The 24,748-nt window shown below is 34.1% G+C and overlaps 1 protein-coding gene across 2 annotated transcripts; it reads left to right on the top strand.

Moving 5' to 3' along the window:
* The first annotated feature begins 1,346 nt into the window (after nucleotides 1-1,346).
* LOC147840218 (uncharacterized) lies at nucleotides 1,347-16,348 on the top strand. Of its 2 annotated transcripts, none has more exons than XM_087286804.1 (10): nucleotides 1,347-2,854; nucleotides 3,035-3,227; nucleotides 3,366-3,437; nucleotides 3,562-3,651; nucleotides 3,793-3,864; nucleotides 5,932-6,003; nucleotides 6,148-6,225; nucleotides 6,364-6,435; nucleotides 13,116-13,221; nucleotides 16,036-16,348. In XM_087286804.1, exons 1-10 carry the CDS (start codon nucleotides 2,670-2,672, stop codon nucleotides 16,092-16,094), a joined length of 999 nt encoding a protein of 332 aa, XP_087142930.1. In that variant the 5' UTR covers nucleotides 1,347-2,669; the 3' UTR covers nucleotides 16,095-16,348. The 2 variants fall into 2 exon arrangements, with proteins under 2 accessions (XP_087142930.1, XP_087142931.1); XM_087286805.1 differs by having other exon boundaries at nucleotides 1,347-1,525.
* The last annotated feature ends 8,400 nt before the right edge of the window (nucleotides 16,349-24,748 follow it).

Here is a 24,748-nt window from a genome sequence, read left to right on the forward strand (position 1 = left end):
ATTTTGCACGTTATTACATGCATAGATCATCACATTTAGCAATAGTAAAACAGGCCTACGGTGTTCTGGAGACCGCTTGAAACACTTTCCTCATTCTCTGAGTGATTCTAGGGGGGTTGTATTATTAGATCAACACTATGGCCCACTGATGCAGAGCCTAAAATGATGATTGATGCTCTTCATGTTGTGTGATGACAGCCCAAAAAGGAAAACAAAAGATTACAACATTCAGTTTGTAACAAGATCTGTTTTTTATTATTTATGCTTCTCCTTTTAGACTGTATTTAAAAAAAGCAACAACAAAATAACAATGATTACAAGTAATACATAAACATATGTAGCTCCTTTTAAATAAATAAATATATATGTATATGTATATATATATATATATATATGTATATATATATATATATATATATATATATATATATATATATATATATATATATATATATATATATATATATATATATTAATTAAATAAATTAAAATAGTTAATTGTAAGTATCATCATCATGATTATTTTATTCATTATTATACTTATTAATATTATTATTATTATTATTATTTTCTTAAATTACTATTGTATTACTTAATGTATACATTTATGTAATGTATACATTATATATACAATAATTACAATATAAATACATTACAAATACAAATATTTCAATTTTACACTTACATGACAGTTGATTACAACTGAATGCAGATTTGTTAGTATATATATATATATATATATATATATATATATATATATATATATATATGTGTGTGTGTGTGTGTGTGTGTGTGTGTGTGTGTGTGTGTGTGTGTGTGTGTGTGTGTGTGTGTGTTGGTTTATGTGATTTACGAAGACATTTCATATGAATACACGCCACATTATGAGGACATTTTCAATTATGAGGACATGGTCGGAGTCCTCATAATTTTAGCAATGTAGAAGTGCTTCTTTAATGTAGAAGAGCTCAAATCCAAAATTTCTCCACATGACTTTATAGTTCACATAAACCTGATTTTGTGTATTACGTGTGTATTCGACATGCGCCCCTGTAGCCCGGACTGGGTACTGCATCCCCTCATTAATTATGCATGCGAGTGTATGAAATCGCGGCATGTGATTGGCTGACCATTAAACGTCCTCATAATAACTGTATCTGTCAAACATCTGTGTAAACAATAATGATTAAAAAATAGTTTTAAATATGTATAAATATGAATTACGTTCTAATTAAATAATAAAAATCCCCCACTACCTTTATAAGATCAATAAAGAAATAAATGCCTGTTATTGGCCAATCGCCACCACCTGACTCAATCAATTCCGCGCTGGACAGATGGATATCACTCATCGTTTGAAGACAAGACAAAGAAGCACGGAGCTTGTTTATTCGACGATTGATTGCATACGATTGATTAAATGTGAATTAATTTATGGAAACTGATAGCCACTGAACTCAAGCGATTTTATGCTGGAAGATCCGATGACACATGGGTGTCAATCATCAGTTTCAAGACCTTTAAGGTAAGACTGTTAAATAAACACCCAGATAATTAAGTGTACTAACGTTACACGATTAATGTGCATTATTTGACTAAACTTAACAGCGAGTAAACCAAGTAACCTTGTTAACCTTGTAAGTTAGCGTACTTTTCATTTCCTGTCAAGTATGATGAACTATCGTTTTTAAAATGATGATTTATTGTTTTAGTATTACGTTTATGTTTGCAATGTCGTCATGGCTTACCAAAATAACAGATGCGTTGCATGTAATCGTTTATAGTGTGCTTATTAATTTTGTAAGATGAGTATTTGCTAATCAAGTCATAACGTTATTGTCAGATTGATATCACTAATGTATGTAATGATAAGTTACACGTTATGGTCTAACTTGTTATTAGACGTTTTTACTGCACCCAAGATACAAGACGAATATGTTTTCATAACTGTATGTTAACTGTATTTTTCATAGCACGTGCTGATGAAGTAGTTTAATCGTTTTATTTTGTCCTCATTTTCATTTTATTTATGAATAATGTTGCTTACACTTACAAAATGGTCACAAGACATTCACATATGGTAAATCTAAATGTGAAACGTGGTTCCAAAACACTTTTGGTGGTTTTGGCATGAATTAACATGGGATTCACACAAAAGTGTTCCAGAAGCACACATTTCACATTTGTATTTTGCACATGTGAATATTTCTGTAAAGGTAACGTGTATACAGATGTTTCATCCTATTAAATATGTAGTCTGTGTGTATTTGCCATATCTAGACATTTTACTGACAAAGAAAAAGCAAACAAATAATTTTAAGTAACTTACATTACATTTTTTTTCCTGTTTCACTGGCATGTCATACTGACATGCATATTACAGACTAAGCACAAACTTTAACATGTGTACCCTTTGAAAAAATAAACTAAATATGATTAAAAAAAAAATTACAAAAATGCATTGATGTACAGTGACATTGGTGCATTGCTTGCGACAAATGGTGACAGCAAGGTCGCAGAGACTCAAACTGAAACCAAAGGATGAAGCAGTGTACTATGCTTTGACTTCAAAAGATAAAACTGGGTTTGAAATAAAATACGTAAGCTTATTCAAAGGTAAGAAAAAAAAGTCTGTTTACGTCAGGGATCTCCAATAATTGTTCTTTTTCATGACTAATCTGAAAAATCATTTGCTAGGTCGGGGAGTATTCAGCTCTAGCCACTATAGAAAAGAAGATTTTCTAGTTGAATATAGAGGAGACATAATAACCAAAGAAGAATGTGAAAGAAGACTTTATCATAATGCACTTGAAGTGTTTTTGTTTCAACTGCTTTTTAATGGAAGACTGTTATGGTATGTATATTGCTTTATTAAATTTGCTAACATTTATGTTTCTGTATTTTCCTTAAATATATATATAAAAAAGGAACTTGTCTTTTCCAAAACTTGATAATTTTTTTTGATCTGCAATTACTTACTGTGTAATTTAGTAACTACTGTAATTACATGAGGTTTTTGTTTTCTATGATTCAGGGTTGATGCTGCAAGAGAAGATGGCTCGTTGGGTAGACTTATTAATGACAATCATATAAACACAAACAGCAAAATGAAAATAATCAATGTTGATAGAAAACCCTATTTGTGCTTATTCGCAACAAAGGACATCAGTCCAGGGCAAGAGATCACTTATAACTATGATGTTTCAGAATGGCCATGGAGGAACAAGGTATGCAGAGATTAAAGTTGTTTTCTTAAAAATTATTTGGTTATATAAAATTAAGCCAAAATAAACTTAAATCTTTGAAAAATACCGTATTCTGCAAGCATTTACATTTGTTTAATATTGTGTTGTTCATCTAAACAGGTGACCTCTGACACTGAAATCCAGACCAGTACTTCACTTAGCTGTGCAGGACAGAAAACTGGAACACAGAAGGTAAATGACTGGGAACACTGACTGTATATTTTCCCTTAGTTTAGCTCTATATATGCTAAAACTGTCACAAAGTTTACTGTTTATACAGTTTGTCAGTTCTGTAAGGATTTACTTGTGTTAATAGTGTTGTTCATCTAAACGGGTGACTTCTGACACTGAAATCCAGACCAGTACTTCACTCAGCTGTGCAGGAGACAATACTGGAACACAGAAGGTAAATGTCTGAGAACGCTGACTGTATATTTTCTCTTAGTTTAGCTCTATATATGCTAAAACTGTCAAGTTTACTGTTTATACAGTTTGTCAGTTCTGTAAGGATTTACATATATTAATACTGTGTTGTTCATCTAAACAGGTGACCTCTGACACTGAAATCCAGACCAGTACTTCACTCAGCTGTGCAGGAGAAAATGGTGGAACACAGAAGGTAAATGTCTTAGAACACTGACTGTATGTTTTCTCTTAGTTTAGCTCTCTATATATGCTGAAACTCTCATAAAGTTTACTGTTTATACAGTTTATCAATTGTGTAAATATTTACATGTGTTAATATAAGGGTTGGGTATCTTTTTTTTTTTTTTGATACCTACTGTAAATCGATACTTTTAAAACGAAACCGGTGCCAAAACAGTGCCTGAACCGATACTTTTTAGCCACAAAATTATGGTGGATGACTCTAGAAAAATCTTTTATTTGACAATTAAAAAAAATAATAATTTTAATAGAACAATATAATTAAAGTTTCAAGTAAACATCAATTCATATTTTTGTATTTGAATTGCATTAATACATTTCCTTTGATCATTTGTTGGTTAGCATGAATTTAGGATTTGCAATTTGAAATTACATTAGCTTACTATTAACCTGTGGGGGAGCGGGCAGGGGCCACGTACTTTTGGAGGCACATTTTAACATGTATATCACAAAATACTTAAAAAATGATTCAAAGTCATTTTTTTTCTTGCATCACTTTGCAGTCTTCATAAACAAGATAATTAAATAACTTAAACTCAAAATAACCTTCCTTGTTCATTTATTTGACAAGTAACGTTATACTGGTGTAGGAGAACACATTTCTAACATTCAAGTACATCAAGGCACATTGTTGCATCTGTAAACTTTAACAGGCCTGCAGTTGAAGTCAATTTATTTTGCCTTCCCATTCATTTAAAATAATTTTTCTGAAAATGTTCAAAGTGTTTCCTAAAAAAAAAAGAATTATTCCAGAGTTATTATAAGTTCTATATCTTATTGTTTATTTCATAAATAAAAGCTGTTTTTAATTTAAATAAAAATAAGGTCAGTATTTTTAGCCTCTTCAAGAAATATTTGCTGGATATTTTTGATTTACACAAAAAATCAGTTACAAAATAATTTGAATAATTTTAACTTTCGTAGTAAACTGATTAAGTCATTAAATTACACTTTAATCTGAATAAAAGACTATAAATACTTAAAGGGACTTTGTCTGAATACAACTGTCTTGCAAAATAAATAGTAAAATGTTCTGCACTGACTGTCAGCATGGGGAAGATAAAACAGCAGATTTTAGAAATAAGTTAAACTATTGTGTTTAAAAAAGTGTTGTAAATAAATCATGTGTTGAAGACGGAAATCAAAAATGAATGAAGGCAAAACTAAACAAGTTGAATATGACTTGCATGAGCGTGACTGAAAACTACATCTGATCAATGTCTTACATCTGTTCTTTGGTACTTACCGACTGTTTGTAAATTCAAGACTGCATTTCCTAACGTTAAACTCTGTACACTAGATTTCTAATTAATAATGGTCTCTGCATAGCCGAGGACTTCCTATTATAAAAGTGTTAAAATCGCTATTGAAAACAGAAGTCTAATATCATCAACAGTGGACATTTTGATAGTGTTTCACAACCTGAACATGACTGCAGTTCAATCTTTTTATTACCTGTGTCAATTTGGGCGTCAACTTCTGACGAATGCAGGGAACTGATCCGCGCAGCACCTTTACAGAGAGCAAGTGCCGCGAAAGTAGAGTTCCTCTGCCTTTGAGCCCTCAAATGTGTCATTAAGTTTGACATGTTTTCCCCTTACACGACACAACTTTTGTAAAGCACATGGCTGTGTAAGAATCCTTGCTTGTAAAATATGCTTTAAAATGCTTAGTTTAAGCAATTTTGATGAAAGTGGTCATGCGTGTTGATCTGGAGTGTCGCTCTCGCTGACCGAAAACCAGGCTGAATGTGCTTTACTGCGCGCATTGCATGCGTCCGTTCCCTAAGCGACAGTAACAATCACTTACATTGCCTGTCCGTATTCCTCAAAGTTGTTTAGGATTAAATGTTTACGTCCTTCATACGTCCTTGTCGCAGCACCAGTGGCACCGAAATTAGGCCCCAAAATTCATATGCTGATTTGATCCGGTACACACTGGTTACTTAGGTACCGGTGCTATAATGGCACCAGGTTTTGGTACCCAACCCAAGTTAATATTGTGTTGTTCATCTAAACAGGTGACCTCTGACACTGAAATCCAGACCAGTACTTCACTCAGCTGTGCAGGAGAAAATGGTGGAACACAGAAGGTAAATGTCTGAGAACACTGACTGTATATTTTCTCTTAGTTTAGCTCTATATATTTGCTGAAACTGACAAAGTTTACTTTTTATACAGTTTGTCAATTGTGTAAGGATTTACATATATTAATACTGTGTTGTTCATCTAAACAGGTGACCTCTGACACTGAAATCCAGACCAGTACTTCATTCAGCTGTGCAGGAGACAATACTGGAACACAGAAAATAAATGTCTGAGAACGCTGACTGTATATTTTCTCTTAGTTTAGCTCTCTATATATGCTGAAACTCTCATAAAGTTTACTTTTGATACAGTTTGTCAGTTCTGTAAGGATTTACTTGTGTTAATAGTGTTGTTCATCTAAACAGGTGACCTCTGACACTGAAATCCAGACCAGTACTTCACTCAGCTGTGCAGGAGACAATACTGGAACACAGAAGGTAAATGTATTTGATACCTACAAGTGTTTGATACCTAGCAGAATTGCTCTCCGGGTTATTTGTGTAATTGGATATTATGTCATTTTTAAAATGGGAATAGTTAGGAGATGCAGGTTTCTCTTACTAAAGTCAGATTGGACCAATAGGTTGTGTGTTGCATGCCGTTCAGGAGTCGGGGGTGGGGTGGGGCTGGGGGAAAGGGTGACTGACGCATGCTGCTGCTCCCCACAGCAACAGAGAAGGCTTGGCAGAGCAAAAAAATACTGCATTACTATTTTTGTTAAATAATTTTTTTAATCATACTAAAATAACACTTGACAGAAGTTCACTCAAAAGCGCAAGTTCTTTCTGTCATTAATTACTAACACTCCTGTCATTCCTACTACTTTCAGAACATAAATTTTGATATTTTACCATATGAAAATGCAATGCAGTTATGAAAATTGTGAAATTAAAGCAATAGTGCAGAGATCTGGTCCCCGCGTCAGGTCAGGGTGCACCTGTAACCTTTAAAACGAAGATCCGGAGGCGCACTAAACTCACACGGGAAAGAACTGTGCATTCAATTCATGTTTTAGTTAAATAATTCTTAAATACAGCTCTCTTGATCTCTAAAAGGGAAAAAATGCAAAAGAAATTTGTCGTTAAATTAATTTTAGCAGGGACGCAACTGCCTGTCATTTTCACATTCGTTTTTCAGTTAGGGATTAGGTCTATTAGAGTAACCTAATAAAAATGTTTTGTTGGACACCGTAGTCTACACAATAATCAATATTATAATTTATTGTATACATTATTATTAAAACTAAACTATACAATTGATAAAACAAAACCCTTTTTAATGTTTGCTTTCATTTTGACACCGCTAACAGTTGTAATAAGAAACATCACATTATGCAAAAGTTAAAAAAATACCTTTTGAGTTTAAAGATGATCAGCCTGCCAAGTCAAGTTTACAGTGTCATAAATGAAATAGGTAGCATGAGTAAAGGGGATTTGCAACCTCTCGTATGCGCTGCAGGCAGACTGAATGATAATCTTTAAAAATATATATGCAATACAAAACTTTAAACATTTATGTTTTTTTAAATAAAAAGAAAAGAAATCAGGAGAGTGAAATATCATTTAAACCACTGGTCTGGCGCTGATACTTTATTGTTTGTAGCTAGAAGAAGAAAAAAAAAGCAGATGAAAACCTGGCTGGGGAGACGGCGATAACATGGATTATCTGTTCTTTAGAAAAGATCACGACATTGTGAGGCGTTTATCATACAACGCAATTCGTGTTTATAATCATTAATATTAACTAATATTAAAATTCTCTCTAGACTTTGTTTTAGGGCTTGTTCTTGTATGCTAAATATACCCTAGGCTTATTGCACGTACAAATCTGATTATGAAGAATGATTAAGCGCTGGCATTTTTTATTGCATCTTTTTCGCTGATTATTTATCTTTTTATTTTTTTAAAGTGGTGAGAACATTATTTACTGGCAAACTTGTTCCTCGATCTCGTACATAAACAAAAAAAGTAGCCTACCTAAGTTAATTTACCTTTAATGTAAAAATTAAGGAATAACTTAACTTAATATTAATAAATAAAACATCGGTATAAACGTACGCGTTTAACTTTCGTTAATAAAACAACACAAAACTGTTTATAAATATTGTAGTTAAATGTTAAAAAACTTTAACTGCTTGAAACCTTATAATAATAACAATTAAATGTTACTTTACTTAGCAAACAGCCTAAATGGCACTTTACTCATCAGTGTAATAATAATATAAATATAAATAATTGTAAGTAAAAAGAAAATATTAACCTAGTAACAATGTAAGTCAGATGTTTAAAAAAACAGCGTAGGTTCTCTCCACCTTTTGTATTCGTATTTTAAGTTATTTGCCAGAAAAACTAACATGTTGACTTTGTCCGGTTTAAGTGAAGAATGGGGTTATAATGTTTCCAGCAATACACTGTTAGACGGTGTGCTTGTAGCGAAAATGCACAGACAGGCTACTTTTTCACAACCATGCGATAGGGTTTCTTGCTTCTGTTCCGCCGCCAGCATTTCTCGCAAAGCAGGTTTCTCTACGCTGCGGGGCGGCGCGTTCTTAACTAGTTACCAAATATGTTGCTCCATTTCTCATCAATGTCTTCAATTTATCACTTTCTCTTTTTTATTTGCCCATTTTTGCAAATGCCTCAGCTCAGCCAGGCATGGCAGGGCTTTTGCATTTAGAAGACTGGAGTTGATTAAAGCCTACATGGCTTTTTTTCCCTCGCCGTCAATCGCCACTAGCTTGCATGGTTCGGGACCCGTGGATCTGCGTATCGATGGATTTGCTCTAGTGTTGTAGTGTTTGGACTCTCAGCAGTGAATATTAAAACACACTTTAACACTTAGAATCCCCCTACAAAAAGCTTAATCTAAATGAATTCGTTCACCTTTCTCGGTCGGCATGAATCCAAAATGTTCCCAGATGTAAGAGTTCGTTTTCTAACAAGATTCATGGTTGAACTTGAACTTGCTGAATCGCGCCTAATGTTATATTCTAACAGATATGTAATACTTGGCAACATAACAGTAATTTGTGTTTTAAAGTGTGTGACGTCACGTACTACCGCCGATGACAATGGACAACCGTGGTGGCAACTAACCCCGGTGGTGACCCAGTTGTCACTGTGACCATCACAGCACTAGTCTTAAGTATATATATAAAAAATATCGCAATATATATCGCAGGATAAAAAATATTGCAATGTCAATTTTTTTTCCAATATCGTGCAGCCCTAGTGTGTAGTGTCCCCATAATTACTGATTGTGCTATATTGTGTATTAAATTAGGTTGTGTGTCCTCATATTTACTGTTGCTGTCATGTTGTGTATTGTGGGGGAGGGACAGAAGATGCAGGTTTCTATTACTAAAGCCAGATTGGACCTATTGCTTGTGTGTAGTGTCCCCATAAATACTGATTGTGTTATATTATGTATTAAATTAGGTTGTGTGTCCTCGTATTTACTGTTGTTGTCATGTTGTGGGGGAGGGACAGAAGATGCAGGTTTCCATTACTAAAGCCAGATTGGACTTATAGGTTGTGTGTGTGTGTGGTGTCCTCATAATTACTGATTTTAGGGCTGTGCAAATAATCGATAATCCGATTTCGATTTTGACTTCTAACAATCATGAAAAAACATTAATCAAGATAAACGATTTTTGCATCATATACCGCCCCTTTCCAGTTTTGCACATTTGTTGCTCTGCAAAGCTCAGTTCCACGTAAAAATGACTAAAAGCATCTACTGTAATGTAACTTTTGCAGCACGGGATGAGCATCATTCATTTATGTACATTCGAATCATTCATGTTTTTAAACGTGCAAACGAGCGCATGCTGTTGTGTGTGCGTGCTTGGCCTCAGAGACGAGCAGAGCACACACATCTAAAGTCATCTTAAAGTGAGTGCTTTAATGGTGAAATACATGCACATTCGTGTCAGAGCGCGGTGTTTAGTGATTATTCATTTTAACCCTCATTTTTGTAATAAACTAGTTGAGAATAAAAAAACATGTGAAAGAGAAACCATATCAGAGCCGCACTATTCTTTTAAGTGACAGCACGCAATATTCCTGCTTAAGGAATTAATTTTTTATCAAACAAATGAAGAAAATCTCTCGCTGCTCTTGACTGAAGGACTTTTGTAGCTAAAGTTTTTTTTTTTCTTGCAGTGAAGATGCTTAAAGCTCAGTTTTTTTCATATTTTTATTTTATTGTATTTATTTCCCTTTCCTTATTTACAGGAAGGAAAATAACTGCATATATACCGTTAACGTCAGAATTATTAGCCCTCCTGATTTATTAGCGACCCTTTCCCCCCAATATCTATTAATGGAAAGAATTATTTTCAACCTATTTGTAAACAATAGTTTTGGTATCTTATTTCTAATAACTGATTTCTTTTAACTTTGCTTTGATGACAGCACATAATATTTTACTAGATATTTTTTTAAGATACTAGTATTCAGCTTAAAGTGACATTTAAAGGCCTAATTAATGTAATTAGCCAAGTCATTGTATAACAGTAGTTTCTTCTGCAGACCATTAAAAATATATATTGCTTAACGAGCTAATAATATTGAGCTATTAAATTAGATTTCAAAATATTGAAACCTGCTTTTATTCTAGCTGAAATAAAACAAATAAGCCTTTACCAATAGAAGCAGGAAATACTGTGGAAAAATTCCTCTGTTAAACAACATTTGGGAAATATTTGTATATAAAAAAATTCACAGAAGAGCGAATAATTTTGACTTCAACTGATAATTCGTGAGAACAATTATGACCAAAATAATCGTCATTATGATTTATCCCATAATCGAGCAGCCCTAACTGATTGTGTTATGTTGTGTATTAAATTAGGTTGTGTGTCCTCGTATTTACTGTTGTTGTCATGTTGTGTATTGTGGGGGAGGGACAGAAGATGCAGGTTTCTATTACTAAAGCCAGATTGGACCTATTGCTTGTGTGTAGTGTCCCCATAATTACTGATTGTGCTATATTGTGTATTAAATTGGGTTGTGTGTCCTCGTATTTACTGTTGTTGTCATGTTGTGGGGGAGGGACAGAAGATGCAGGTTTCCATTACTAAAGCCAGATTGGACCTATTGGTTGTGTGTAGTGTCCCCATAATTACTGATTGTACTATATTGTGTATTAAATTAGGTTGTGTGTTCTCGTATTCACTGTTGTTGTATTCACATATACAGTAGGTTGTAGGCATGGGCTGGTATATGATTCTGACAGTATGATTACTTTGGATTAAAAAAAAAAAAATCAAAGTATATATTTTTTTAAGAAACATTTAAATTATTTTGAAACGTTCAACATGTCAGGCTAAATAATAAAAATATATAATTCAGTGTTTTCTTTAGAATTTTTTTCAGATGTGGCGGCAGACTCTCTTGGGCCTTTTACACTGATCTACCAACTACTTAAACAAATAACGCACAGCAATACTACTGTTACAGAAAAGTTCACTCTGTTATAATTCACTTAAAGGTGCAGTAGGTTATGTGCCAAAATGCTAACCGCTGAGCATATTATCTTTGGACGGCGGGGAGGGACTGTGATTCAAAGCCACAACCCCTGAAGTAACTAGCGCGCGCACCGCATCACAACAACAGACAACCCACTAGTTCATGTCATTCGCCAGTTAGACTTAGTGTTTAGCCAGCGTCGTGCAGGAATTACATATTACTTAGCCATACTTACATGCTATTTCAGAGCGAATATTCAGAGTAGCGGTAAACGGTATAGGAAGGCTGGCATTGTTCAAAAATGACCCAATGTAAATATAAAAGTAACTTCAGCTCAATAAAGCAGTTAGGCGGAATAGAGCTATTTACTGATGTTTTGTTGTTAAACTAAATATAAATCTACATTATCGATGCTGTAAAAAGGACCTTATGAAACTGAAAATAATCACATCAATCTTTCACTGGGAGATTTCAGTGGCTGAACAACACGTCTGTGCATATAAGTCATTCACAACAGAACACAATCTAACATTAGCTTAGCCTGACTAAAATAGTTTTAAAACAGAACATTACCTGTCTAACAGTAATACTTCAGCAATGGTGTTGTCTTTCTTCCAGCGTGCTCAAGTTACTCCAATATTGATATAGGTTTTTAAAAGTTTCAATTCATATTTTGATTTCTCCTGGTCCGTCTCGTGACGGCCCGGCAGCTTATGCAGACGGGCACATCCTAATGGCTTGAACGGATGCGCAGAAGTCCCAATCTACATTTGCTGACAGACAGTCTGAGCTGCTTATCGGAGTTATGGGAGATGTCGGTCCGACTCTATTTAATTGGGTAAACATTTTTTAGTTTTATGCCTTGCCCAGAATATAAAATTACATTTAAACACATTTAGATCATTTACTGTAATCATTACTATTGGACTGTGAAGAGACTTTCAACCAGCACAACAACAAATGTTTCTGAAGACAATCACCTGCACCTTTAACTTTTAATGCGTTTTGGTGCGTTTTATAACCCGCTATTAAAAAAACAATGACTGAATGTTTTGAATGAGTAGTAATGTAGCAGTGGTGGGGTAAATTTTGGTGTGGCGCCCCGCCATGAAAGAATGAATGTAGTGGAAACCATGTAATTGACTTCTGTTATCTCCATTAGTTTTTAAAAACACAGATTTCTTTACAACATGAAAATACATCTTTGGAGATCTTTCTTTTCTTTGAATAATAAGCCACTGCACTGTTCAGGTGCACAGCATGCTGAATGGTGGTGCACAAGTGATTTTTTTTTCAAATGTTTGAGGAATTGTGGGATGAATTTAAGCTGAATTGTAGTTTATGTTGTAGATGGTCTTTGACAACATCTAAAAAAAAAAAAAAAAAAAACGTTCATATACCTTAGGAATGGTATAACATTTTTTTTTTGTTTTAACTGTAAACCTTGAAACTGACTATCATCCCATGCCTAATAGGTTGTGTGTTGTGTCTTGATATTTATTTACAGTGTTATATTGTGTATTTAACATGGGTTATGTGTTGTGTGTCTTTCTACTTACTTATGGTGGTATATTGTGTATTAATATAGGCTGTGTATTGTGTCCTTGTGTATTTACTGCTGCTGATGATTTTTTTTTTTTCAACAGATTTGTAAACTTTATGTAATATCAGTAGCTGTGTCAAGCTTGGATAAATGTGCCAGCTGCAGTGGGCCCTACAATGCATTCAAGTGGATTAGGGTGAAATGTAAAAGTAAGTATTGTGCTTTGGTAAATTAAAAAATAATAACAATAAAAAAATTAATTGTAACCCTGTCTGTGAAAACCCAGCTAAAGTCATGTTTTGATTTACTGCTCTCTCTCTCTCTCTCTCTCTCTTTCTCTCTCTCTCTCTCTCTCTCTCTCTCTCTCTCTTTCTTTTTTCTAAGAACCTGTTAAAAGGAATATTGCCAATATCATAAATCAAGTTATTTCATTTTGTTTATTTACATTTTTATTAAGGCACAATGTAGTGCCAAGTATGGTCAATTAGTTTATCGTACTAATTAAATTGTTGCACCTAAGTGCTCTCACGATGCGGTATGCGGTCCAGTCAGTACTGAAATTTGAAAAACGTCCGCTAAACGTTCCCACTAAAATTTAAGCACTGTTGATCGTGTTCTTAAACGGCACTGATTTGCTGTTGTGTTCACATGCTCAACAGAAATGACTGTTATTGACTGTGAAGGTCATCAACTCCCCACCGTTTACTAAGTGTAAACACAAAAATTCGGACACTGGAGTGCTTTAAAGCAGTGAAGATCAGTCGATTCATCAGGGGATTGTTCATATGTCAGCTCAAAGACAGACCAGCTGAACTTCACAGCTTTAAAACGTTCCAGTGTCCTTGTATCTGTGATTACACCAATGTTATAATAGTTTTGGATATTTTATTAGTTTCAGTTTCTATTTCGTTTTGACCTTTGGTTTTCAAATTCCGTTAGTTTTAATTAGTTTGAGGTAGATTTCTTAATTTTTATTAGTTTCTATATTTTAAAAATGTCTTAGTTTTAGTTTAGCTTTTATTAGTTCCAGTATTTAAGTTTTTTCTAAATAAGGACATTTGTTAGGTGCAAGATTCAAAATCAACAGCATAAAAACCATCCTCAAATTCAAATACAACAGCCCACAAGACAGCAGTCTTAAGTACAATATGTGTGCAAGGCTTCTTCTGAGGTTAGACACAGTAGTGATGGGCAGGGCTGGATTAACCAATGGGCATTATGGGCACAGGCCCAGTACGCATTTAGATTTTGCCTACTCTTCATCACGAGCAAGAGAAGTAGGAATCATTAATATGTGTGTATTATGGAGGACTCAGATTCCTAGAATTGGATTGGAGAGGTGTTATATCTAAATCATGTGCATTATAAGTTTGTAGAAGTTATACACTAAAAATACCCTTAAATATAAATGTTTGTGCTGCTTCAGTAAACTTGAACAAATATATTAAAATCCATTAATTTCCCCTAGTTGTATTAGTATTTTTTTCAAAGTGTGCTTTAAATGCTTAAAAATAAGTTTAATCTTTGTAAACTAGAAATATATGTAGTGTATATCATTCATTTTAAAAATGTGGGCAATACATTATAAATTAATTTTATTTAACAAATATTATATTAATCTTATTTTTTAATTCAACTATGGGGTGCGGCTATAGGGGGCCTACAAGACATTGTGCCCAGGGGCTTCTGAATTATTAATCCGGGCATGGTGATGGGAGGTATAGATTTTTAACGTGGATGTTATGACTCAACATTATGTAGTCAGCAATAGTAATTCAGTCAGTTAAAACATCACCATGATATGAAAAATGTCTTACAGTAAAGTTTTGCAACCAACTGAATCATGATTCACTTATTTAAATTCCATTACGATTGTCTGTTAAGAAATAAACTTACGTTTTTCACCAGATCCTCTCATTTAAGCCATCGGTTTAGCTGCAGTTGTTTTAAATTCAGTTCAGTCATACAGCAGGCTGTACCTTTTGTGTTTGGTTCACTGAATCATGCATGCGCAGTTTTATCGGTTCACCGCTTCTCAATGTAACGTTACTGTTCTAAAAACTGAATGAGTATATATTGGATTATTCAGAGTCAGAGGGGGGTATTAGGCTTGTTATAAAGTAAGTAGTTTGTGGATAAGTGCTTACTTGAGACGCGATTCGTTTGAAATTATTCCGTTTGATTTGGTGAGCTTGTTCAATTGGTTCACTTAGAAGATCCGGTTAAAAAGATTAGTTTGCGATACTGAAATAAAATCCATTATTGAGCACAAATATGTTTAAGTAATAGTTTTAAGTCTCTGTAATTAATGCTGTCACCGTGCTGCTGTCATGTCCACTCGTTGTTTTTGTCGCGGGAGCAACAGTGAGGATGACTAGAGAAGAACCGGCTCAATCTGGCCAATGGCGGCAGGAGACTCGGGTGCGAAAAGGTTAAAAACAAACACCTGCGCGCAGATTATATTTACTACTAAAAGGCTTACAGTAAGATTATGTATTAAATACATTTACAAATATGAAAACGAAGGAGGTTTTTGCTATAACTTTAGTTAGTTTCAGTTAGTTATGTATGTACACAATACAGTTTCAGTTAGGTCTAGTTTTTAAAAAAAACTCTCATTTTTATTTTAGTTAACGACAATTATTTTACATTTTAGTTTTCGTTTTTTTGTTCGTTTTCATTAACTATAATAACCTTGGCTTACACTCAGTAAACATTGGTGAGTTTGGTAAACTGATGACCTTTTAAGGCCAATCACAGTCATTTCTGTTGAGCACGTGAACACAATGGCAAATGAGCGCTGTTTAAGAATGAGCTCAGCCCAGATATTATCGGGAAATAGATGTTTTTAAATTCCAGTACTGATCAGTTCCAAATTTGAGTATTGTGAAAATACAATTACTTCTAGTAACAATCAAAAAAAGTTAAATAAAGAATGATTGAGAAAAGGGTGTGGTTGGGAAATGGAGATGAGCTCTGATCAACATGGTGCTGATCCCATGAATCTGTTTTCTTATTTGCAGTCATTCTCAAATCTTCTGAAAATTACGCAAGAAGAAAAACAAAGACCATGGTCTCCTGATGAAATTGCTGCAGTATTGAGACATTTCCAAAGCCATGTTTCCAAGGGTAAACTTGCCACAAAAATAGAATGCCAACAATGCAAATCCGCAGAGCATCCTATGTTGGCAAATCGCTCCATTCAAAACATCAGGGACTTTGTCAGAAACAGGTTTGATGCTGAAATGGAATCAGGTAGAAGTAGTCTTTTTGATAACACTTGACTTAAAGAATGTGTTTATAAAACTGTAATAAAAACTATATAATTGTTACAAATGTCATGACTAATGAATGAGATTTTATGCATGCTTATGACAGTTGTAATTTGATGTAATGTGCTTCGTTATGTCAATTTTAAATGACAACTTAACAACCCAATACATCACACGTTTTTTTATTTTTGTCATGACAACTTGACATTACCAAGACAAGAGAAAAGCATTTAATAAATCGGTCAAATATGATTGTCATGAGGGCATTATAATTGTGTAATTTTATAAAATGAACATTAATATTGTTTAAATTTTAAAACAGCTTCATTCATATTTTTCTTGATCACGAATACAGTGGTAAAAGCTGAATGTGTTGTTAGAATGTTGTGATTGACTTCTAATAACATTTAAAAAAAACATTTTTAAAAATGTAATTTAAATAAATAAATTAAAAATTAAAAAGTGATTAGAAAAATATTCATGAAATAATTATAATGGTCTCATGGCAACCATAAACTACTTCGCCTCTGGCGAAACCCTGATAAATAAAGGGACTAAGCTGAAAAGAAAATGAATGAATGAATAAATGTTATGTGCAACGTTTAAAAAAAAATAATAATTTACACGCATTCCCACTATTATACTCGTTGATCAGTTTTAATAAATTTAAGTGCACTTGTGTGTCTGCCTCTATTATTGATCAATTGGTAGAGGTTGATATGAAATTTAGAATGTAAGCAAAACTAAACAGTTTTTAGAAAGAATAATAATCTCATTAATTGAGTAACAGTAGGCTACATGTCCCTGTTGAAGGTCAGTGAATTTAAGATAATTATTTATTAAAAAGGACTAGCCATTCTCGTACGTGACTTTGTTCTTTGTGTGACTGAAATGTTGGCAATAACTATTTTTCCATCTAATAATATTAATCAAATTTATGTGCAAAACTAAAATATTGCATAAAAGATGCGAATAAAGCAGCGTTTCCATCCAACGAGTCAAAGAGAACTAAATCGCCACTTCCTGATTAAACAGGCGCCAAATACCAACTGTAAAAATAGAGTTTACTGCGGTATAAGAAGCTGCGTCAAGCTTTTCTTTATTTAATAAATGTACTTATTTATTAGAATTAGGAGAACAGACGCTCTTGATACACTCCAGACGCTCTGGAGATCATTAATAATATAATAACATTAATATTGAAACAGTTAAGAAATTTTAGAATGACCAAAACAACATTTGAGATGTTACTGTGTGCTTAGCCTGCTGGTTTGTCCATTTACACAGTTTGATCAGCATATGATCTCTTATAACAAATCTTTTTTTAATGTACATACTGTAATTTGTCAGTAAAAGTGTTTCCATCGTAGTTTATGCACATCTTTTCTATCGAATAAAAGTTTATCCTACTCAGTTATGTGCAAGTTTTTTATGCATATTTTCAAAAGTTATGTGGATCTGACATTTCCATCAATCATTTTTATGCGCATCTCCAAAATGAGCATTAAAATTGGTGGGTGGAAACGTAAGGCTAAGGTGAGAAAGACCTGTGTTTTCTGTGAACAAGTGAACAAGATGATTCTCACACCCTTTCAAAGCAAAAACACTAGGCTAAAGGATCCAGTTCTCAAAAGTCTTGTGCACAAATGTTCTGTGTGTGTTTCATGGCCTTTTTTCAGTGACTTCTAAATTTTAGTTTTTCACTAACCACGCATAATCATTTCTTTCTCAAAAAACACAAACACATACAAACATGCTGCATAGGTATTATTGTAGCTCAACTTGTGCTGTTTACAGTGTTATCACACTTTAACCAATCATATGTTTTTTAAGATACTGAAAACAACACAAATGTCAGTGCATGTCAATACTTCTTCATAGCCCCAAAACACCCTCAGACGCCAGAGGGATAATACACTTAGTAAAGCTAATGTTTTATTTGTATTACTTCGATTTTCTAAACGAGCACAAACTAAACTTTGCATTTTGTTCATATGCTGTGTTCTGCATTTGTTCTATTAGTATATTGTTTTAGTTGTCATACCAAAGAAACTACAGTTGCTTGAATACACTCTACAGATTTACATTAGTGTGTATGTATAATGTAAAAACAAACTGATCAGGATGCCACATAAGTAACTATAAGGGCATATTTGTAAATTACTTTGTATCTAGATGGAAAAAGTTCAAAACATTGACTTTGTTTAACCATGTCCTCATAAATCAGTTATGTCCTCTTAATACACAAGGTGTTTAGTTTTGTGTGTGTGTGTGTTTAACTGTTCGTCCTCCTAGATTACTTATGTCCTTTTAATACACAAGGCATTTACTTTTGTGTGTGTGTAACCATTCGTCCTCCTAGATCACTTATGTCCTTTTAATACACAAGGCGTTTACTTTTGTGTGTGTGTAACCATTCGTCCTCCTAGATCACTTATGTCCTTTTAATACACAAGGCGTTTACTTTTGTGTGTGTGTAACCTTTCGTACTCCTAGATCACTTATGTCCTTTTAATACACAAGGCGTTTACTTTTGTGTGTGTGTGTAACCATTCGTCCTCCTAGATCACTTATGTCCTTTTAATACACAAGGCGTTTAGTTTTGTGTGTGTGTAACCATTGGTCCACCTAGATCACTTATGTCCTTTTAATACACAAGGCGTTTAGTTTTGTGTGTGTGTAACCATTGGTCCACCTAGATCACTTATGTCCTTTTAATACACAAGGCGTTTAGTTTTGTGTGTGTGTAACCATTCGTCCACCTAGATCACTTATGTCCTTTTAATACACAAGGCGTTTAGTTTTGTGTGTGTGTAACCATTGGTCCACCTAGATCACTTATGTCCTTTTAATACACAAGGCGTTTAGTTTTGTGTGTGTAACCATTCGTCCTCCTAGATCACTTATGTCCTTTTAATACACAAGGCGTTTAGTTTTGTGTGTGTGTAACCATTCGTCCTCCTAGATCACTTATGTCCTTTTAATACACAAGGCGTTTACTTTTGTGTGTGTGTTTAGCTGTGTCCCATTAAATCACAATTGGTCCTTTAATACACATTTGTGAAGTGTGTGTGTGTGTATAGCTACTGTCCTTATAATAACGGTTTGTGTTATGGGCGGGGTTTCAAGGTAATTATCATATGACCTCATAATTAAGTATGTAGTCAGATTGTTGTATTTTAAGTTGTGTTGTGTGTAATCAAACTTTAAAGTGAAATCTGTGTTGTACAGCTCAAAATAAAATTTTTGATATGCACCACAACTCTCTAGAGTAAGTGGAAGAGTGTGCTCCCCTAATACACCAAAAAACTGGTTTGAGCTGAAGTGTCCTTGTAACACACATAAACCCGTATGTGTGTGTGTGTGTGTTTGTGTGTGTGTGTGTGTGTGTGTGTATTAATCGCATTTAAAAGACTGAAACTTGTAATTTTGGCTATTCGAGTGTAAAATTAATGTAAACGCAAGACAAATACTATTTAAATTCAAAATATAATTCATTATAAGAATTTTTGTTTACTTGAAACACAGATTTCTTTATGTAAACAACATACCCACAATACACCATCAAGATCCTGGCTTGACAGCCATATTTATTACAGAAATAAAAACACAGGCATGTTAATGCCATTTGAATTTCAAAACAATCAATGCCAATAAAGAAAACATTGATTTCCATATTGGATTCTAAGTGGACTGCAAAAAATGGCAAAATACAGGCATTGCAGATATGGAAAATTTTAATAATAATAATAAAGTATTGAAAATCTGTGCATGCCCTTGAATAGGTTTACCAACTCCCATTCTTCAAAAGCACAAAAGCCATATATAGGAAATAACAAGATTTGACAAATTAAAAACTTTTGAGGGAGTCTAATAAATAATGAACATAACAAAAACTGCCTGCTGACGCACACAGTTAATGTTAATTAATAAAATAAAGATAAAAGCAATGTATCAGAGACCCTTAAAAATGTTTAACTAAACAATGAAAAATCAAACGTGGCTAACAGCTTTTACATTGTCAATCAAATGAACTTAAACAATTAAAAAATTCAACAAATATTTGTCTCTGCCCGAACTACAAAACTAAATGTAAAAAAAGTTGCTTAAGTTGCACACTAGTTTGATTATGTATAAATATCATTATAACCATATTGTATAAATATTATTGTCACTATGTTAAGCTGCTTTGACACAATCTGCATTGTAAAAAGCACTATATAAATAAACATGAATTGAATTGAATTGAACTATAAGCCTACATCATGCTGACGATCAAAAACACAATGTCATGATATCTCATGCACTTGTCTTCTGACCGAGTGCATCTTAAAATACATGACTGACACCCCTCATAGAGCGTAAGAAGCAGACATTCTTTATCATTTGTAAAATAAAGACTTGCAGGTTAAGGAAACAGCACAGGAGGAAGTTGCCGCGGTGCAGATTAAAAGTAAAAAAAAAAAAAAGTATATTTATATGGACAGATAGGTAACTAGATAGAATAGACAGGGATATATTGATCTGTGCCCCTGCTCTCCCGCGGCGCGGACCCGTGTGTAAGAGACAGGCGGGACTCTCGGCTATTGTGACAAATACACACCTACATTACACAGAGCCCAACATGGGGAAGTTTGTGATTGGGTCAGCCAAATTTCAATAAAGAAAAGAACCAATGAGCTGCAGATTATGTAACACGGCCGCTCTGTCCGGAAAAGAAACATCTTACTTTCAGAGCGTGACAGCTCACAGCATCGTCAATCACTGAGGCAGAAAAGCATGACAATCTGCTAAGTGTTTTATGGGCCGATCAGATCATAAGAAGATGATCAGCCCGGCCCAAAAAGTCGAAACAGCGGGAAACCTGCCTGGCGTCTGCCCCTGGTCACAACAGAAAAAAAAAAAAAATTATAATTTTTTTTTACGCGTTAATTATATCAAATTAATCGCATGCGTTAACACGTTAATTTTGACAGCACTAATATATATATATATATATATATATATATATATATATATTTTTTTTTTTATATATATATATATATATATATATATATATATATATATATATATATATATATATATATATATATATATATATTAGCGTAGCTGCTGTTCATAGTGTATTTAAACGAGATGCAGAAACCTGTGTGAAGCACATTTATGCATTATACCGCTAAGTGATGCACTGAGTGTATGCTTTACTTAACAGATAGGTCTTTAATCTAGTTTTGAATTGAGAGAGTGTGTCTGAGCCTCGGACATTATCAGAAAGGCTATTCCAGAGTTTAGGAGTCATGAATGATAAGGCTCGACCACCTTTACCAGAAACCCTGAGTTTTGAGATCTTAAAGAGCGAGTTGGATTGTAGCGAGACAGAAGGTTGGTTAGATAAACAGGAGCTAGATTATTTAAAGCTTTTTAGGTGAGAAGTAATATTTTAAATTCAACACAAAACTTAACAGGCAGTCAGTGTAAGGATGATAAAATTGGGGTGATATGATCATATTTTCTAGACCTGAAAAGAACATGGCAGCTGCATTTTGTACTAGCTATAATAGAGGATGCTGGGCAGCCAGCAAAAAGAGCATTATCCAGCCTAGAAGTCATAAAAGCATAGACTAGCTTTTTTGCATCTGAGATGGATAGCATACTTTGTAAAGTAGCGATATTTTTTTAGATGAAAGAATGCAGTTTTTGTGACATGGGATATATGATTTTAAAAAGTAAATTGCTGTCTAATATAAAACCCAGATCTTTTATAGTAGAGCTAACAGTATCTTTGTATCTCTCTTTTGTAGGTCGAGTTGTGGGATCTGCTGTGTACAGGATTTAGGCCCAATAAGTAATCATTCTGTTTTGTCTGAGTTTAAAAGAAGAAAATTGTTGGTCATCCAGTCTTTAACATCTTTATTACACTCAGTTAGCTTAGACAGTTCAGAAATCTCATCAGGTTTAGTTGAAATATACAATTGAGTATCATCTGCATAGCAGTGAAAGCTGATCCCATGTCTTTTAATAATGTCTCTCAGGGGTAGCATGTATATTGTAAACAGCAAAGGGCCTAAATGTGATCCTTGAGGCACCCCAAACTTTACTGGGCTGACTTGTGAAGGCTGTCCATTAATATTCACAAATTGGTAATGTTTATTAGCCTGGTGATGAGCGGTGCAGGGTTTTCTCCAAACGTATTGCTTTGCATTCACTCCCAAGTGTTCAATTTTAGTCTCATCAGACCAGAGAATTTTGTTTCTTATGATCTGAGAGTCCTTCAGATGCCTTTTTGTAAATTCTAGGTTGGGAGTGGCTTCCGTCTGGCCACTCTACCATAGAGGCCTAATTGGTGGATTGCTGCACAGATGGTTGTCCTTCTGTAAGGTTTTTCTCTCTCCACAGAAGAATGCTGGAGCGCAGCAATGACAATTGGGCAGGCCCGCTCAGGCCAAAAGGCCTAAGAAATTTTTATATTATTTTTGTATCATTTTTATATTTTATGCAAAATTTTACTGTGGTGACCCCACAGAGGAGCAAAATTACACAAACATGTAAACATGTATTTATTTATTTATTTATTTATATACATAAATATGCATATAAATACTCAAATTATACTTAAACGTTCAAATATTTACATATATTAAATATTACATATATATTTACAAATATACATCCAAATAAACACTGACATGTCCTCTGCAGAAAAATTCCTAATTTCAAACATTTACAAAAGGTTAGGATTAAAACCCTCTCTGTACCTGTAGAGATAGACGGTCCTCAGTGCTGCATCCTGTACCTGTACCTGTGCAGCTGCTGGTGTCTCTGGAACAGTGCTGGTCATGCCACCTTATCTTCTTTTATGACAAATTTCAGCTTTGCCCTCCATGTACAATACAGATCAAATTAGTCATTTAAAGAAAAACTCATGACATACCAATAAAACAAGGGCTAGTCCAGCACTCTTCATAATGTTTACAAACTACAACAAAAATGTGGATTTAATTTGCACTGTAATCTATGGTGACAAAAACTGACCCTTGCTCTTAGTATAAATCAAAGGCATTTGTGGTTTTTAAGAATTGATTAGTGTATTTTTAAACAAAAAAACTTTGTTAACATTCAGAAAAAAACTATTAATAAAACTATTAATAAAATTAATAAAATTAATAATAAAAATTAATAATTAACTATTTATAAAAATAACTATATAATAATAAATAATGCACAGAGTGTAATAATTGTGCAATGCATGTGTATGTACAGTAGCTGGTGTGCAAACAGAATTGTAAAGTATTGCACAAGTTAATAACACTAATTGAGTTTGTGTAGTTAGCAGCAACATAGGGAAAAAGGGCAAACGCGAAAAGTCATAAAACATGTCCCGTCTAAAGCACAATGCATAGCAGTTGTGGCAAAGTTTAAACGTTAAGGCTCCTACACGCTTTTCAGTCGCATTTATCCTCAGCGTTTTACGAGATATTTTTTCTGTATTCAAACCCAAGCGATATTCACTGGTGTCAAGCAGAAGAGTATGCAAAATCATTCCTTGACGTTAGATGGCGCTACACAACTTTAAGCTTCTGACACCGGTTTGTAACACTGAAGAAGAAGAGCGGAAGTTTACACGCTTGTTGTTAAAGTTACTGGTGACTCGAACAAGCATAGATGGTTGAAACAGCAGCTCCAGCTCTAGCGATGAAGAAATGATTATTGTTTACCATTGCAAAAAGCAGCTCCACATTCATATCGCCTCTGCGCATATTCTTCACTGTGCACTCGCATTGACAGTTTTGCGCTTTAGCGCCTCCAAGTGCTGTTTACGGTAACTTCAGCAGCATCGTGCACGTGAACAAAAGTGCCATCCTGATTGGCGGAGGTTTTAACGCGGCGCGTCAAATAAAAAAAAACCAAGGATGAGCCGTTTTTTTTTTTAAATGACGCTTTCGCGTCTGGCGTTGGTATGCACGATCACACTGAAGCTCTTTATGTAGTCACGAGGCGTTAAACGTTGACGGAAAAAGTGAGCAAAAAGCGTCTCAGTGTGCATGGGCCTTTAGCCTCACTAAATTTCTTAAACAGCCAAAAATATGTTTTCCAGATTCATGTAAGTTACTTTCTTTCTCTTCTTGGCTCCAGACCGCTGTTGTCTTTTTCCAGGCATACAGCTGCAACTTGCATCAATTAATATTACATGCAGCTAACAGCCGCAAAGATAAGAGGACCGGGCCGCACCACACGCACGCAGCTATGTGCACAAAAAATTACATCATTGTTTATGCGTCCGTCTTAAAATTATTTTTTTTAAATGTATTTAACAAAATATTATCAGTAGACGTTTGTATCTACACACAGTTTTTGTTGATATTAGTAAATAAATATCAAAAAAATTTTGAGCAGCCGAGAGGGTGCCTCCCTCCGGAATTGAGGCCCTACGCACCCTGCGTACTCTGCCCCGATCACTCAGCTT

Source organism: Danio rerio, chromosome 16 (assembly GCF_052040795.2).
Source record: "Danio rerio strain M-AB ecotype USA chromosome 16, GRCz13ab, whole genome shotgun sequence".
In the NCBI taxonomy this organism is placed as follows: domain Eukaryota; kingdom Metazoa; phylum Chordata; class Actinopteri; order Cypriniformes; family Danionidae; genus Danio; species Danio rerio.